At 34.7% G+C, this 18,122-nt stretch overlaps 1 protein-coding gene across 2 annotated transcripts in view; it reads right to left on the bottom strand.

Annotated features, from left to right (window-relative positions):
- Positions 1-18,122, bottom strand: part of MICU2 (mitochondrial calcium uptake 2) — a 162,992-nt gene that overhangs the window by 65,533 nt on the left and 79,337 nt on the right. For both annotated transcript variants that reach the window (XM_074303671.1, XM_074303672.1), the window contains 2 exons: positions 1,337-1,368; positions 1,165-1,240 (listed from right to left, as the gene is read on the bottom strand). In XM_074303671.1, the coding sequence (XP_074159772.1) occupies positions 1,165-1,240; positions 1,337-1,368 (108 nt within the window). The remainder of the gene's footprint in view (positions 1-1,164; positions 1,241-1,336; positions 1,369-18,122) is intronic.

Below are 18,122 nucleotides of genomic sequence, written 5' to 3'. Positions count from 1 at the left end.
AGTGAACCTCAAAGGAGAGTTTGCTAAATGATAATGGAAGAAGATGGTGAAAGGCAGTTACACTAATTAATTAATTTGTTTAATTAGAATGTTAATTTCTTATGTAACAACTTGAAACGTAAAAACCTTTCAAGAATTCATGATTTCATTAATATGGATACTAATTTCACTGATAATGATTACAACTATTCTAGACCTTAGAATGATATTCATGATTTGTTCTGACTGAAAAAATTCTTTCCTTGGCAGCCAAACTTCTGGAAAAGTCTTCAGTTTGGTTAGACCAAATGACAGACAAATAACTTGTCACAAACCTATACTTATAGACTTTTTAGTTTGGTTGCAGTTGTTATGTCACTTTTCAGTCTTGTCTAACTCTTTGTGTGTCTAGAGGAGCTTGAAGCAATGGAGGAAAAAAATTTTTTTTAATATATTTTAATAGTTTTTATTTACCAGATATATGCATGGGTAATTTTACAACATTGACAATTGCCAAACCTTTTGTTCTAATTTTTCTCCTTCCCCCCCCCCCCCCAGATGGCAGGTTGACCAATACATGTTAAATATGCTAAAAGTATAAATTAAATACAGTATATCTATACATGACCATACAGTTGTTTTGCTATACAAAAAAAATCGGATTTTGAAATAGTGTACAATTAGCCTGTGAAGGAAATCCAAAATGCAGGCAGACAAAAGTAGAGGTATTGGGAATTCTATGTAGTGGTTCATAGTCATCTCCCAGAGTTTTTTCTCTGGGTGTAGCTGGTTCAGTTCATTACTGCTCTATTGGAACTGATTTGGTTCATCTCATTGTTGAAAATGGCCACGTCCATCAGAATTGGTCATCATATAGTATTGTTGTTGAGGAATACAATGATTGGAAAAAGTTCTTAAGACTAAAATCATTGGGAAACAATATTGCTTGTCTCCCTTCATTCTCAAAAATTCGTGGGGATTATACCAGGTATTTCCCAACGAAGATTACTAAAAGTTTTTATTACACATTTCATATTTATTAATATTAAAATGTTAAAATTCTTTGGAAGGAATACATTTAGGTACATGTACAATCCCCATACAAAGTTTCTAAATGATCTTTTAATTAAACAAAACACGATTCTCCTATATGTAGGAATTTAAAAGAAATAAAATAAACATTACCTTTATCACCAAGATCTCTAAAAAAGGTTGGTCCATTTTTATTCTTTGTTACTTCATCCAATGCATCATTTATAGCCTTTAAATATATAAAGCAAAACCAGAGAGAATCAATTAAGTTTTTTTTTAAGTTATATTACGTATTTTTGAAAAAGAAAGGAAAAACTTTGCTTACCTTTTTTGTTAGTTGCCTAATTGAAGCTTTACCTGTAGAAGAAAGGAAACATCATTTAAATATGAACATCCTGTAAATTATTATATCTTTTATCAAACCCAGTTGCATTTTTTTAATGATTTTCATAGGAAAATATCTGTATCAGATATAACATTTTAGAACTGCCATATTCTGTGTGCAACCTCTTCTCCCCAATTATCCTCAATACTTCCTAGGAAATAGAACAGTTAAAGTATTTCAAAAAGGTAATGAACAACCTATTGAAATAAAGGTTAAAAAACATAGCAAGTTTTTTTGAAAAATAAAAAGCTTTATTAAAAAAAGTATAGCAGTTTTTTTTTCTTTTATAATTATAACTTTTTTTTGACAGTACATATGCATGGGTAATTTTTTACACCATTATCCCTTGCACTCACTTCTGTTCAGATTTTTCCCTTCCTTCCCTCCATCCCTTCCCTTAGATGGCAGGCAGTCCCATACATGTTAAATATGTTATAGTATATCCTAGATACAATATATGTGCAGAACCAAATTTTTTTGTTGCACAGGAAGAATTGGATTCAGAAGGTAAAAATAACATGGGAAGAAAAACAAAAATGCAAACAGTTTACATTCACTTCCCAGTGTTCCTTCTCTGGGTGTAGCTGATTCTGTCCATCATTGATCAGTTGGAACTGAATTAGATGTTCTCTTTGTCAAAGATATCTACTTCCATCAGAATACATCCTCATACAGTATTGTTGTTGAAGTATATAATTATCACCTGGCTCTGTTCATTTTATTCAGCATCAGTTCATGTAAGTCTCTCCAAGCTTCTCTGTATTCATCCTGCTGGTCATTTCTTACAGAACAGTATATTTCATTACATTCATATACCACAATTTACCCAACCATTCTCCAATTCATGGGCATTCATTCATTTTCTAGTTTCTAGACACTACAAAAGGGGCTGCCACAAACATTTTGGCACATGTAGGTCCCTTTCCCTTCTTTAGTATTTCTTTGGGAGCAGTTTTGTTTAATAATCTTAAAACAAAATTATAAGCCAGTTACTACTTTTCTGCAAATTACCTTTCAAATTAATTTCTTTCCTATTTCACAGAAATACTATTGTAGAATCATTTTTGGCTCTTGTTTTGTTTTGTTTTTTCCTTTCCCTTATATTCTGGTTCAAAACAATCTTTTATTCTTCATGATTATTAAAAATTATTAGAAGCTTTTCTATTTCCATTGCAAAAAGATAAGTTCACGCTTCAGAAAAGCATCATTTAAATTTTTGAAACCAAATCTTTGCTCCTCATCTAATTAGTTAAAAATGTCTTTCCTAATATAATTGCATTTTGTTGTTTCTAAGTCCATTTTCCATCACTTTAAAAATGCATTTGTTTTTCAGAATTACACCCACTGTTTGTCTGACTTTCCCCCCCCTAGCTCCATATAGCCATTAATCAAGGCTACTTTCTATTTAGAATTAGTTTATCTTTCTTTGTCCTATACTTTTAATTTTTCCTGCTCATGGCCCTCCACCCCCATTACCTTACATGCGCATACAAACATATTTTCCTCCTTACTCTTAAATTTTCTGTAAATTTGTATTCTGAAACAAGGATTCCCTCCAAAATAGAGTTAAAGAGAAGTGTTTATTTTTTTTCCCCTTAAACTTTATCCAGTATAGCATTTTAAGCCTTTAAATACATGGCATTAGAACTGGAACTGGAAGTTCTTGAATTTATTCATAATCTTTAATATTCCATCTTTCCATAAGTCTTATGAATACCTAAATCTGTTTGTTGTCCTCACTGTGACTTTTATTCTCTCTACTGCACTGTACTATGACATTATACCATACACTAACAACACTCTCCTTCCTTCTCTATGTTGATCTCTTAGTGAATCAACTAAACTACACAGTCCTTAAATCTTGAATCTCTTGTTTCCTAAACCCCAATCCTGGTTTTCTCCCACCATATGCCTCATTTACACTTATTCATGTGCTGCTGAACATAATTGGGAAGAAGTCATGAAACTGTGCTGATCCTACCCTAATTTCCTTTTTGCTCCAAGTTTACATCACCAACTTCATATTCAATATTTTGAGCCAAATATCCTTCTGGAGCTATTTTAACATCATCTTCAAAACAGAACTCATCTTTTTTTCCCCCTTTCTTTATATTGGCTATTTTATATTTTGTTTGTTTTTCCCACTTAATATTCTATTTTTTTCCAATTACATGTAAAGATAGTTTTTGACCTCTACTATTATAAGATTTTAAGTTGCAACTTTTTTCTCTCTCTCCTCTCACCTCCTCAAGACAGTAAGCAATCTGATAGCAGTTACACATGTACAATCATATTAATATTTTCACATTAGTTATGTTATAAAACAAGAATCAGAGCAAAAGGGAAAAACTACGAGGAAGAAAAAACAATAACAAAGTGAAAATAGCATGTTTCAATTTGCATTCTGATTCTATAGTTATTTCTCTGGATTCTGCATTTTTCCATCATAAGTCCTTTGGAGTCGTCTTGGAACATTGTATTGCTGAAAAAAGCTAAGTCTATCACATTGCTGTTACTGTGTACAGTGTTCTGGTTCTGTTTGCTTTACTCAGCATCAGGTTATGTAATTCTTCCCAGGTTTTTCAGAAATATGCCTGCTTATCATTTCTCATAGAAATATAAGTGTATATGCATATATATGTATAGATGTTACATATAGAAATACAGAAATAATTTCTGATAGTATTTTGCTACATTTATATATCACAATTTGCCAGCCATTCCTCAATTGATGTGCATCCCCTTAATTTTCAGTTCCTTGCCATCACAAAAAGAGATTGGGATATAGACCTAGTAATGGTACTGATAGACCAAAGGGTAACACAGTTTTATAGGCTTTTGGATATGAACTTACTGTCTTTCCCCTTAAACTCACCACTCTTCTGTACTTCTCTATTACTGTTAAGGACACTATCATCCTTCGGATCTCTCAGGTTACAACTTTAGTATCACCCCTTACCATTTCCAATCGCCTCATGTTGTCATTTCTAAATGCATGCATTTCTAATCTATATCTCTTCTTTGTAAAGTTCTCATTCCAGTTCATGTTTACATCACCCATCACCTGGTTTCCTAAATATCTCCCTCCCACATATCTCTTCCCACTCCAATCTATTTTCCACATAGAAAAAGATAATTAAATGAAAATCTGAGAGGACTTAGGCAGGTAATGAGACCCTAGAAGATTTATATTCTTATGTAAAAATACTTTTTGGGGAAAAAAAATAAAATGTCTCTCTTTTTCATCCTATGAATTTCCCTGTTTTTGTTTTTTCTCACTGATTAAAGATATCCCAAGACATCCAACTCACAAAAGGTCCTTGCTACCTACTTAGAGTAAAGTTGTAAAGTTGTAGCAATGGAGCTAATTTTATAGCCAGAATAATCAAGTTTTCTCTTACACCTATTTTGTTCTCCCATTTCATCTAACATGATACATTCATGTCAATCTCACTAAAATCAATCTCATCATTTTAAAGTCATACTATATCACACATATGTGGAATATGATGAAGATGAGACTGAAAATTTACCAATGGAAAGTAAAACTTATAGTCTTAAAATAAGTTTGTGAAATTTTACTGGAAGTATAAAAGAATGGAAAATACACAGGGGTTGTTTTTTTTTTTTTGAATTGTGATGGAATTTTGGCTCGAGAAACAGACTGAATGTTTTTCAAAAGTCTCCGCCTATTTTAGAGATTCCATCATGTGGTTTTCAATATTTACAGTGGAATCATGAAGCAAAAAACAGGTACAGGAACATCTTGTAATAGGCAAAGGGGCCATTTTAATATTTAAAATAAGTAAAACTGCATTAATAAATATAAAACCTAGATATCAGTCAAATAACTATTTGCTGCTAGCCAAAATAAAGTTATTTGATAACTATGACTAATGAAATACTAGCAACAGTTATTAATTTAGTTTGCTGGAGGCAATAGTGGTCTTTTGACATATAAACCTGACAATAGAAGTATTTCCATCATCTCTTATTTTTACATAAATATATGAAAAATCTGGAAGCAGTACTAGAATCAGCAAAGGAAGATAGCTAAAATAGGTTAGTGTATGTATGTTCTCAGTTAAACCAGGATTTTTTATACTATCAAAAAATGACTTGAAACAAACAGTAAAAGCAACTCATCAGCAGAATGACTAAATCCACTGTCAACCTCTTGTTCTTTCTGAAGCCACTGAAACTCATATATTTGGCAACAGGTGATAATAAAATGATACAAAGTTTTTTTAAAAAAGAGAGAGAAATATAAAAGTATTATTTCCTCTTTAAAAGCAAATTATGTACCCTTTCATTCCTGCACCTCTGAAGATTTTCAAGAACCCATTACTTTCTGAAGTATTCTTTTTACTTCTGAACAGCTCCAAATGTTGGAAGTGTTTCCTTTATATAAAGCCAAAATTGCCTATAAGAATATACTCTTAGTGGAGATAGGAGGAAAAGTACTGGATATGGGGTCAAAGGGCTTCGTTTTAAATCTTGACTCTGCCACTTTCCTTTATCTGTGACCAAGATCATCTAACTTATTCAGACCTCAGTTTCTCCTGCTATAAAATGAGATTGTTGGACTGTACTATTCAGATCTGAATTTATGATCTATGTGTAACTTTTACCCATTCACCTAAATTCTGCAACATGGAACACCAAGTTCCACATGATAATATTTAAATATTTGAAAATATCTATCATTTTCCATAATTTCTGTTCTTCATGTTATATTTCCCCATATAACTGAGCTGAGGCAGCTCGATGTATAGAATGGAGACAGAAAGTCACTAGTGAGGAAGACCTGAGTTTAAATCCAATAAAATGGGGATAATATTCTAAAGCTTTCTATAGCAAATCTATCTTATTTTATCTATCGTATCTATCGTATCTATCTATCTATCTATCTATCTATCTATCTATCTATCTATCTATCTATCTATCTATCTATCTATCTGTTACATACAGGATTTGATGTGGGAATCAAATGAGATAATATTTTTAAAACCCTTACTTAGCATGTAACAAATACTTAGTAAATGCTTGCTCTCTTTCCTTCCTCCTCAGTTCCTTTACTGATCCTGATCCTAGTGCCCTAAGATTTTTGATCAAATCTTTGAAAAAATGCAAATAATCAATCAATTTATCTGTTTTTAAACTTTAGATTTTCTACAAACAGGATATAGTTCACTTAAATTGAAGGCAAACCTATAATTATTTCTTGGTCTGTGCTTCCCAGAAAACCTCTGCACATGGCCAAAATATGAACTTTTTTTTGATTGACTATGTATATTTGTTACAAAGGTTTTGTTTTTTTCTTTTCTTGGAATGCAGGAAGATAAGAGGAAGAACAAAATAAATGCTTGTTAAATGGGGAAAAAAGTGCCCAGTGTCCAGTAGAGTGCTCAAAAAGTATTTATAAATGCCCATTTTACTGAATTTGTTGAACTGCATTACAGATATTTTAAAAAAGTCAAAATGAGAGATCAAGATGATTGTTTGAAAAGGAGGCATGTCGTCTAAGTTCCATATTCCTGAAGTTCACACCAGACTAAATAAAGATCAGGAAATCCAGTGAGAAATTTCTTACATTTTACAACTGTCCAAAAATCAGTCAGAGGGCTATAGATAATAGGAAAGGGAATCCTTGACAACCAACAAAGTCAAAACCGGCACAGAGTAGCTTTCATTGTGACCAAAGACCCAGGGATATTTCTTTTAAGGCAGCAAGAATGGAGGGCTCTCCTAAGATAGTATTAGGGTGGTCAGAAAGAGGTAGGGTAGGTGCAAGTTCCAGAGTAGCTCCCTGGAGGCCTCAGAATCAGCCGGAGTCAGGATAAGCAAAAGTCTTGGGTTTTTTGGGGGGAAAGTAAAGGAGATGGATAAAACTTCCACAAGTTCACCACCAACCTCCCTCCTCCTGGTCTTCCTGCAAAGTGAGTCTGACTTGTCTCACTCCATCCTTTAATCCCTCCTACTATTACCTATATACACCAAAAAATTGAGCCAGCACAGAATAGTGAGAAGGGCCATTTTTCTAAGCATATGCTTGACCAATAGGTAATTAACCTTAAGTGGTCAGTTGTCTGAATCAAACCCAGCTTTTAAGAGTTTTAGCTCTTTATAGATAGGTACCTTAAGGCCGAGGGAGTAACACAAGCAGTGAACTAGTAAGGTTCAGATAAGTACATTCCAGGTGCCACAGTCTCTGAGTTCCTAGTATTTTGTCTTGAGATACCACAGAGAGCCCTGAAAATCTAATGTTCTGAAACTCAACCAAGTGGTGGAAAGGGAGGTGTGAGGATTGTGAGAGAGAGAGAGAGAGAGAGAGAGAGAGAGAGAGAGAGAGAGAGAGAGAGAGAGAGAGAGAGAGAGAGAGTGTGTGTGTGTGTGTGTGTGTGTGTGTGTGTGTGTGTGTGTGTGTAGGAATAGTGATAGTAAACTCTAGGAGATGAAAATAACAGAAGGAACTCAGGTGACCTGGGCAAGACCAAGCAGGGCTGATCACCCAACCCTGACCAAAAATATGTCCTGTCCCTGGAACAAAAACTCAAGTACAGGAAACAAAGCCAAAGAGATGAATTAAAATAAATATATATATGTGTGTGTGTATACACACTGACTGTATTATTTTAAATCTAAAAATCATCCCCAAAAGGAAGGAATTAACTCTCTGACAACTGCAAGCAAGATTCAAAGAGAAAAAAACAGATTATCTGTTAGGACTACAAGAATATCTAAAAGAAATGAAGCATGACGTAAAAAAATGAAGCAAAGAAGTTGGAAAGAGACTAGATAGTTTAGAAGACAAAGTGGTAAAACTTACTCAAGTAACAGACTTCCTAAAAACTAGAAGAGACCAAACAAATCAATGACACAAGATCATTTGGAGTTGGAAATTTTCTATCTTTATTTTGTCTAGCATGGATTTAAAAAAATATATATTTGAATAATGCCCTTACTCTTAAAAGGTGTTTTATAGAAAAATACAACATTCTTCAATACATTCATGTATACAGCCTGGAGAGGGCCAGAAGAGGAAAAAAAACTGGAAGTAATTTGATACCGAACAATTTCAACAGTATCTTTTCAAAATAATGCAATGTTAAATCACAGTGAATCACAGAGTTAGGTCATTTGAGGGAAGCTCAAAGGAGAAGTTACTAAATGATGATAATAGAGGGACATTCAATTCTCCCACTTTGATTAGTGAATTGGGGACTGTGTCACCTGGAGGGAACTAAGTTTCATTGAGAACCAGAAGACAGAAAGAGTGGGAAGAAAAAAGGACTAAAATTAAATTTGGTGTAAAATTAAAAAATGATTCTATTTTGCTAAGGCTTAACTAGTTTTAATATTTCCTTTGTGGTTCCTTTCCTTTAGTTAACTTTATTCACCACATATAACAAGGAGAAAATAGCCTAAAGGTCAAGTTTTTGTCTTATAATAAAGTCTACTTTTGTAACTAGACAAATATCCACTTTCTGGAAAAATCTGATTAAAGTGACTAAAAGGTAAAATCTCATCAATTTAAATTATGTGGTAACTGGAATTCCCTATGTGAGAAACTTTTGTCTTATGACAAGTCTTTGTTAGGATTTTACTAGGTGCTAAGTCGGCTGTCTGATACTTAACAATTCTCTAGTTCAGAGTTCACACCTTTAAAAGGAGTTTACACTTTTAGACTTCTGAAAGGAGTCAGCTCTTTGGCCCCTTAAGGAGTTCCCACAAGCCTATGGAGTACCCAACAAGCCCATTCTCTGGGAGGATAAAAGGAGCCAAGACTCAGTGGGGAGGGGCAGTCTGGGAGAAGTCAGTCTGGATTGGGTCAAGGAGAAGATGTCCCGGGGATTCGCAAGACCGGCAGATTCACAAGTCTGCTCATGGAGATTCACATCTAGCATTGAATTCTGGGAAACCTACAATCCCACACTCTCTGAGGCAGAGTCTGATTCATTCCCATGTCTACCTTCGTGCTGACTGGAGGCTTTGGATTCAGAGGGAGCTAGAGACTGAAGCTGGCTGGAGACATTTTGATAGGAAAAGATTCAAGACTTTGAAGGACACAATATAGGATCCGGATTTTAACTCCTGGATGGATTTGGTATTATTGAACAGGAACTAAAACTAAGGCTGCCTCCCCATCAGCTCCCCAAGAAATATGCCCCCAAAGAATGATTACAATTTATAGAGAAAGAGAACATTACAAGTCTTGGTTATGGTTAAAAGGGAGTTTCAAAAGGTGAGGTCCAAATGATGTAATCTCAATTCTATGTCACTGATAACCAATCAGAAGAAGACACATTTATGTTGCTCAAAATTTTGCTCTGTCACCTTGCTAATTTTTATAAAAGATCCTCTTAGCCCTCACTTTAAGTCATTTTGGTCACTGAGAGAGACAATTGATGCAATTTGTTGGCTATTACTAGCCTAACTAATAAATTATGCTGGGAACTTTGTGTCTCAGAATTTCTCATCATAATTGACAACTATGAAGGAACTGGAGGAGTGAGGCTGGTCCCTGAAACAACCTCTAAGAAGAGGGACCCTAGAAAACTCTAGGGAAACTTTTTTCTGAGATTTCTCCACAAAGGATTGTACCAAAGAACAAATTTATTCCTCAGTCCCAATCACTCTCAAACTCTCTAAACTAAGGTAAGCCTCTATTTCAGTGCGGAAAGATATACCTGGGAAGTCTCTCTAAGGCAGGGGTGGGGAATATCTGACCCAAAAGCAGTATAAGGGCTGCAAAAATAATGAGCTAAGGCAATTTCAGATGATAAGTGGATGCCAGGCACAACAACCTCTCACTGCTTGAGTTCTATAAGTGGATAATTTTGTATGGCTCGAGAATGATGTTGTAAATATCCAAATGGCCCTTGGCAGAAAAAAAGTTTCCCCTCCCTTATTCTAAGAGAAGAGGTGAGCCTTCATGTTGTTGGGGAAGTAACTAGCTAAGGCTATTCAGCATTTTGATGGGCAAGTCCTTTTAAGGGAATAAGGTTTTCCTCCACACTAGGGGGAAGTCTGTATAAAGGAAAATGAAATTCAGGCGTATTTTGCACCTTTTATTATTGTGCACATTAAAAGCTTTGAGATTACTTTTAGAATATCATGTAGGTTAATTTTTGATTAAAATCTTTTTTGATTAAAAAATTAGTTGGGTAAATACTTCTTTGTGTCCAGTTTATTTTTCTTGGGGTCTTATCAATCCAAGGAGTAAGAGTAAAAACCCTTTTTCTTGAGAAATATTCTCTCCTCTATCTTCCTGATTATGGCCAAATCAGGAAGGCAGATAAAAGAAACAAATAAGAGGGATAGGGATCTTTTCCCCCATATGTAGAAATTTATGTCATCATAAATTAATCAAAGACTAAAATGTAACTTCACTACTATATATTTCCAAATTATAGTGTGAATGTTTTTTGTTTTAAATAAACACTGAAATGTTTTAATGAATTCTAACCCTCTGTAGAGTTTGTTTTAAGGAAAAATAAGAATAGAACCGTGAAAGTCTGCCTTATGTGACAAGGATGCGTATGAATTTAGGAGCATTGCCGAATATGTATATGACAGAACAAAAGAAGGGAAAAATTTGTATCGATATCTCAAATTTGCTCCATGGCAAAGGGACAGGGATAGGGAGTAGGGAAAGATTTTATACTCTTAAGAGGTCTTCCTCCCCCATAAAAGTGCAGATTAAAGAAGCTGAGTTCAGCTTGGGATAAATTTTTTTTTTTTTTTTTTTTTTGCTGAGGCAATTGGGATTAAGTGACTTGCCAAGGGTCACACAGTTAGTCTGAGACTCCGGTCCTCCTGACTTAAGGGTGGTGCTCTATCCACTGCACCATCTTGCTGCCCCAAGTTTGGGATAAATTCCAAAACCAGTTTACAATTTGAATTTTAAGAGCCTTCTTGCTTCTTGTCCATAGAGGGAGATGCTTATTTAGGGAAGCAACTTGAATTTAAGTAAAATTTAATTTGAAAAAAATACTTTATTACTTCCATGAACTATATGAAAGAATTTGATTGTTATATGAATAACAGGTGTTTGCAAGCTGTTAATTGGAGCCAGGAGATCTTGGATCACCTCTCCCCTGCCTCAACCAAATGGATAAGTCACTGAAGACTTCCTATCTTATGTTCTGTAACAGACCTATTAAGATCTTTGGGTTTGAATTCAGGAGGACCAGTGTTCAAATCTGGTGTCAGACACTTAATACTTCCTAGCTGTGTGACCCTGGGCAAGTCACTTAACCCCAATCTCAGGGGAAAAAAAAAAAAGATCTTTGGGTGCCACCACTTCTGCTATCCATTCCAACTGTACGTAATGTAAAGAAAAATTATAAGGTGGCATTATAAATGAATTGGAATTTGGACAAGCACATGCATATGTAAGCTCCTTATAATTCCAAAGAATTGTAAATACTTTAGAATCCTAAGAATAAATATATTGTAATTATGAGATGATGTAGAAAAAAATTTGTGTCAAATTATAAAGGAGAAATTCAATGTCATGAAGATGGGCTTTATAGTCTGGGATATGATAAAGAAGAAGTGGATCAGAATATGAAAAGAGAAAAAGGATGGACTTTAATCAAAGTCCACTGGAAGGATACATGTTTACATATATTTGTGTGTGTATGTGTGTGTGTGTGTGTTTTTAAATGTGTAGAGAAAAGGAGGGGAGTTTGAGCAAGTAAAAACTGGAAATAAAAGGGATTTAATTTTGTAAAGGGAAGTTTGAGGAAGATTTTTTGATAATCTTAAAATAATATGATGTGATTGTTCTTTATAATGTGGAAATTATAGTGATATATGTGTAGAATTACTTGAAGATATTACATAAAAAAATTCTGTTCTTGAAAGACCTTTAGAAGTGTATATTTTAGTTTTGTAAGAATTATAAAATCTTCATAGACCCTAAAGAGGGGAATGAGAATACAATACTGCCTCTTTAAATATTTGGTAGTAGACTGAGAATAGTGAGCCTTATATTTTAAAATATTGGGTATATGTGGCCCTTGGAACATTGAGATTTTGATTTTATGATTGTAAATCCAGATTTGATTTGGTATAGGTTTGTCCTAGAACTAAATTATAACAAGATTTTGCCTATGCTAAGACAAAATATTGATATAACATGGATTGAAGAAAATAGGAGTTAAAAATCTAGACTCTAAATATGTTGGCCATGTGATTTTAGACAAATAAACTCATCTCTATTTACCTCAGTGGACTAATCTGTAAAGGGGTTGTTGCAGGAATCACATGATTGTGAAATATTTAACAGATTGTAGAATACTTAACTAGTATAGGGTAAACACTAAATAAATATTTGTTATTGTTATTTCTTTAATTGAATGCAATTGTCCCATCCTAGATAACTCTATACTGGACTTTTAGACATAATTAGTGTATAATACCAAAGGTGACAAGATGAATGATTTTCTGTATAAGGAAATTTGGAAATGCATTTGACTGATATCATCTGACTAATAATAAGTTTTGTTTTATATTTTAAATACATGTTATTGTGTTTTAACTCTTCTTGTACCATGATTTTTGAGACCTATTATAATGAAAAATACTATCAAGAAATTAATGCAATTGTATCATTAGAAAATTAAACTCTTTTAATCTGGATATTGTGCAATTGCTAAGTTAATAGATACTACTGTTATGAAGTTAAAATCTATGAAGTATGTAACTGGGTATGTTTTTAAAGGGAATGATAATAATTAATTACTTTGTGGAAAAGGAAAAAGAGGAAAAATCTTGTAAAATCTCCTTATTTGGGGGCAGCTAGATGGCGCAGTGCATAGAGCACCAGCCTTGAATTCAGGAGGACCGGAGTTCAAATCTGATCTCAGACACTTAACACTTCTTAGCTGTGTGACCCTGGGCAAGTCACTTAATCCCAGCTTGGGGGGAGGAGGGAATCTCCTTATTTGTAAACTTACTTGTTTGGGCAAGTTCAAAAAAAATCTTAGCACTGTGAATTGCTTTACTGAGAAAATGGGATCCTCTCTTCCATTACAAATACTCTTTGACAAAAGGTGGTGTAATGGGCCAGAACCCTGGAGAAGTATACTTGAAAGGTGGTGTTTAACTCAGTGGAATTGATAAGACAATGGTTATCTAGTTTAGCATGGTGATTAAGAGTTCTCTAGTTCAGTACATGTATTTAATAGAGTTCTACAAGATTGACACATAGGTGTCAATGATGATGTAATTAATATAATATTATACATATAATATATATTATGTATATGATAATTATTATAATAGAGTATATAAGAGCCAACAAGGACTGGATGAGAGACATTCCATCTTTGATCAGGCTCCTGGTGGCTCTCCTTCATTTATCCATGGAAACCAAGTGTAACGTGCTCTCTCGGCAGTTACAATTACTAGACTGTCCTAAACCCACCAGAGTACCTTTGACCACTGTCCTTTGCAGTGTGAGTTCTACCCGGCTCGCCTCCTCTGAGGCCTTCAAAGGTCTCTGGCCACAATCTCTTGAATCTATAGCTTAATAACCGGTAGCGCACTCAAGAACAGCCACGTGTAATCTTAAAAGCCTTTATTATACCTACTCACATAATGCCCTGACTGATGCCCTGACTTGTTGGTTCCCGAGTGAACACCTGGTCAGAAGACCCACGTGTTCACTACTAAAATCCTTACCTCTTTTGGCTATCCATCTTGGCTTGGCCACCCAGGCTAGAGAGCCAGGGTAAAGGGCGCCAGGTTAAAGAGAGCGACTGCTGCCTGCAGTGGGCTTACATAGGGCCTGTGAGGTCACACACATAGCCAATCAGCGAGAGAGTCACCCATTATGAAGCTATCTCAAAATGGACAGGATCCCACCTACAAGGCAGTCCTAATATCCACAGAAATTACTTCCGGGCCTCAATGATGCGCTGTGGCGCAGCCCATTTAAAGGGCCCTTACAACCAAGTCCTGTCTGAAGATCCTCCAGAAAACTAGCCAGGGCCCAAGTAAAGGAGACAGACTGTGAAGGAGATAATAAAGAATTTGGACTTTATCTCTGGCTATTCACATGGTGATTACTCTGCTGAAACAAAGGCTGGTCCCAAGACCTCCAGAAAGCAAATCAGAACATCACAGGGTGGGGAAAGGATTTACAAATTTGTTTACAGTATAGCAATGACTTATATGATGATTTGTTTTAATGAAAATTATGAGGTTACAACCTTAAGACCTGACAGACTTTTACTGCTAAATAAGTTATTGCAACAATATGAGAGTAATAACTATCTACCTTTAAGCTATTAGTGGAACTTTGTAATTTCAATCTTGTGGAACTTTGTAATTTTGATCTTGTGGATAATCTGATAATGTCCTAAATTTTGAATTCAAGTATGATTGTCTAATTGATCATTGTCAGTAATCCATCATATGAAGGAAATACCATTTGTTGCTCAAGGCAGTCCAGCCTAGACCTAAACTACTACAATTAGATGAATATGTCTTGTGAATGATGTGGAACTCTGCAATATGACCCACTGTTCAGTGCTTCCCTGAAAATCAAATAGAATGAAGGATGCTTTATTCTGTGCCCTTGGGCTTAGGCCTGGTGGATCAGGCAATTTTAAAGATCACAGGGTGGGTTATTATCGGAATAAGCCTAATGGTTTTGAGGCCAACCTTTCTCAAACTGATTCCATTTAAGTAGAATATCTGGATAAAATTTCTTTAGTCCTTATTCCCATATATATTAGAATTAAGGTATATATTAGAATATGTAGGGTTTTTTTGTTTGTTTGTTTTTCCTGAGGCTGGGGTTAAGTGACTTGCCCAAGGTCACACAGCTAGGAAGTGTTTTGGTATCTGAGACCAGATTTGAACTAGGGTCCTCCTCTATCCACTGAGCCACTAGCTGCCCCAAGGTATGTATTAGAATAAGCAGAAACACTAACTCCTTTTTCATAGCATTCCTGCTTCTGTAATCATTGTGATGCAAAATGTGTCCTCCTTGACTTTTGGGAGTGAATTCTGAAACCCTCCTCAGACAGAGAACTCAACTTCAGAGCAGTTAAATGGTTTTCATTTAGTTGGAAATCTTGGCAGGGACTAACTGCACCCTCTAATGATTTGAAGATTAGCTCAGGACTACTCCCAGGAGCTGGAACTTAAGTGGTTTCATTCATTTGGGAGATCTCCACCTGATATTCCTATTAAGTGGCTTGAAACTCCAAGATTAGTACTCTCTTTCAACTGGAAATCTAGGCCGGGGGTCATTGACAACATTTGAGGAATTCTCATTCAATTTTGAATAGAAGCTCTAGCCTCAGACTGCTATAAAGGACAATTCTGAACTCCAAATCTCTGCAGAAGTCCGAAGTAGGATTATGCTTTGCCAAGGGACCTCTCCTCTTGGCACAGCTGCCTGCCAGGACCCTTCCCCGCTATGAAGACATTCTCCTCTCAGTGATAACCTTTGTTATTTCTCTGACAGGACCTTTTGCCACTGAGGAGTCTGTCTTCCTAGGAAAGCTGGTTTCTCAGTGCCAATAAAAATCCCTTTTGCCATTCAGACTTTTCGGATTTGTGAATTCCTTCACATTGGACCTGCGCCTCTGACCAAAGGGGATTCTCATATCAATTCTCTACCATTAGACCTGCATCAATTGCTTTAGCTTTATAGGGTGATAGACATATGATTTTTACTATACTTTAATTTGTAACTTTAATCAGACTAAATGAAACATGGGAGGAGTGGCTTCCTAACAATCAAAGGGGGAAATTTGTAAAATTGAAAATTGATTTTATTTTGCTAAAACTTAAGCTAGATTTAATATTCCCTTAAGTTGTTCCATTCCCTCATAAACTTCACCCACCATCCCCATCCTAGAGTAAAATGCCTAAAAGTCAAGCTTTTGTTTTGTAATTACCCCCATCTTTGTAACCCCACCCATCATCTAGATATTGTGTAAAATTCTGATAATTCTTTTTATTTCCACTCCCTGTTGTGGCTTCATGTTGATCATTCTTAATTTTGGTAATGTGATTTTCCTGTCTCTTTTGTGATAAAGTTTTCTGAATGGTTATTGATTTTGTCATTTCTTTTAGAGAATTTACAGAATTTAGAGATTTTACAGAATTTAGAAAATGAATTTCTTATTTTGGATTTGCTAACTTGTTGATCCTCTAGTTTTTTTTTTTTTTTAAATGACATACTTAGTTCATTAATCACTCTACTTTCTTGTATTTTGTTAGTACACATTTTAAGAGAATAAATTTCTTTTTCTGAGAACATTTTTACATTTATCCCAAGAATTCTGGCATATTTTATAATAGTTGTTTTCCCTTATATTTCTTTTAATTGCTCCAATGATTTACTCTTTGATCCACTACTATCCTTCACATTTCATTCATCCTTCACATTTCATTCAACCATTATCTAGGAAACCAATATTTATAATACATAGGCAGTTTGTCCCTTCATCTGATTTTGTAATACCACATATATATTCTCCGCCTGTTCTTTCTTCTCTAGTTCTATGAACAATAATTAAATCATTATAATAATAATTATTTTAAAAGATGATATAAACTACTTCTCTGTGGATCCATAACCCCTCTAACTGCCTAGGCCAAAACTCCCCTTCCTAGCTCTTACTCCTATTAGAATGCAAGCTCCTTCATGGCTGGAAATGCATCAATTATTTCTCTAAGCTAGGGAATAATTTTGAGTTGCTTCCTTTATAACTATAACTTTATAACAATCTCTCTTACAAGATGTTAATTCTAGAAAAAGGAGTTGGAGCAATTTTCTTGTATCATTTGATGCCATATGACATTCAACTTTTAAAAGTATCTGTTTTCAACATCCTAAAGTTATTTTATGGGTAGCTAGGTGGCATAGTGGATAGACTGCCAGGCCTGCAGTCAGAAAGACTCATTTTACTATATACACATGACCCTGAACAACTCTCTTAACCATGTTTGACTGGGCTTTTCATCTATAAAACAAACAACCTGGAGAAGGAAATGGCAAAACACTCCATTATGGGGTCACAAAGAGTCAGACATGACAGAAAAAAATAACTGACCAACTAAGTTATTTCAGTGCATCTTGCTTTCAGTCACTTTGTCTTAAATAAAATGAGTACATTCTTTCAAAGTTGTTGCCTTTTACTTCTGCTAAATTTTCTTCTACTTCTGTATTTTTGTTTCCCTTCTGTCATTCTCTTCTTCAGAAGATGCATTTTTGTTTTCACTATTTTTGCTTTAAGACTTCTAATTTCTAACCTAATTTCTGTACTAATATCACCTATTAAAAGTTTTATTTCTCTCTCTCTCTTTTTTTAAACCATTCTGGACTATATAGCTGCAATGCTATAGCAAATATGTAATTGTGATATGAACTCTGGGGAATCCAGAGTTCTTTATTCACTGGGGTTTTGGGTTCATTTTCCTTCCAAATTAAATATATATTCAATTTGGGATAGTCTTCTTTTGAATGCTTGCTTATTTTTCTTTTTGAATCTCACAGTTTATCTGATTAGATAGACTTATAACCAAATTGTCTATTTAACTTTTTGTACTTCAGCCTTAAAAAAATATTCTCAGGTCATCTCTGTTTTCTCAATTCATTGTTTGGTACCTTCCCTTCCATTGATATTATATGTATCTTTTTTCCTGTACAGGCCTCTAGTATACTCCAAGTTGGGGAATGCTCAGGGGTTAGCTG

The sequence above is a fragment of the Sminthopsis crassicaudata genome, chromosome 3, assembly GCF_048593235.1.
Source record: "Sminthopsis crassicaudata isolate SCR6 chromosome 3, ASM4859323v1, whole genome shotgun sequence".
Taxonomy (NCBI): Eukaryota; Metazoa; Chordata; class Mammalia; order Dasyuromorphia; family Dasyuridae; genus Sminthopsis; species Sminthopsis crassicaudata.
Note: the sequence above shows the minus strand (reverse complement) of the source record. Positions and strands in the feature narration are given on the sequence as shown.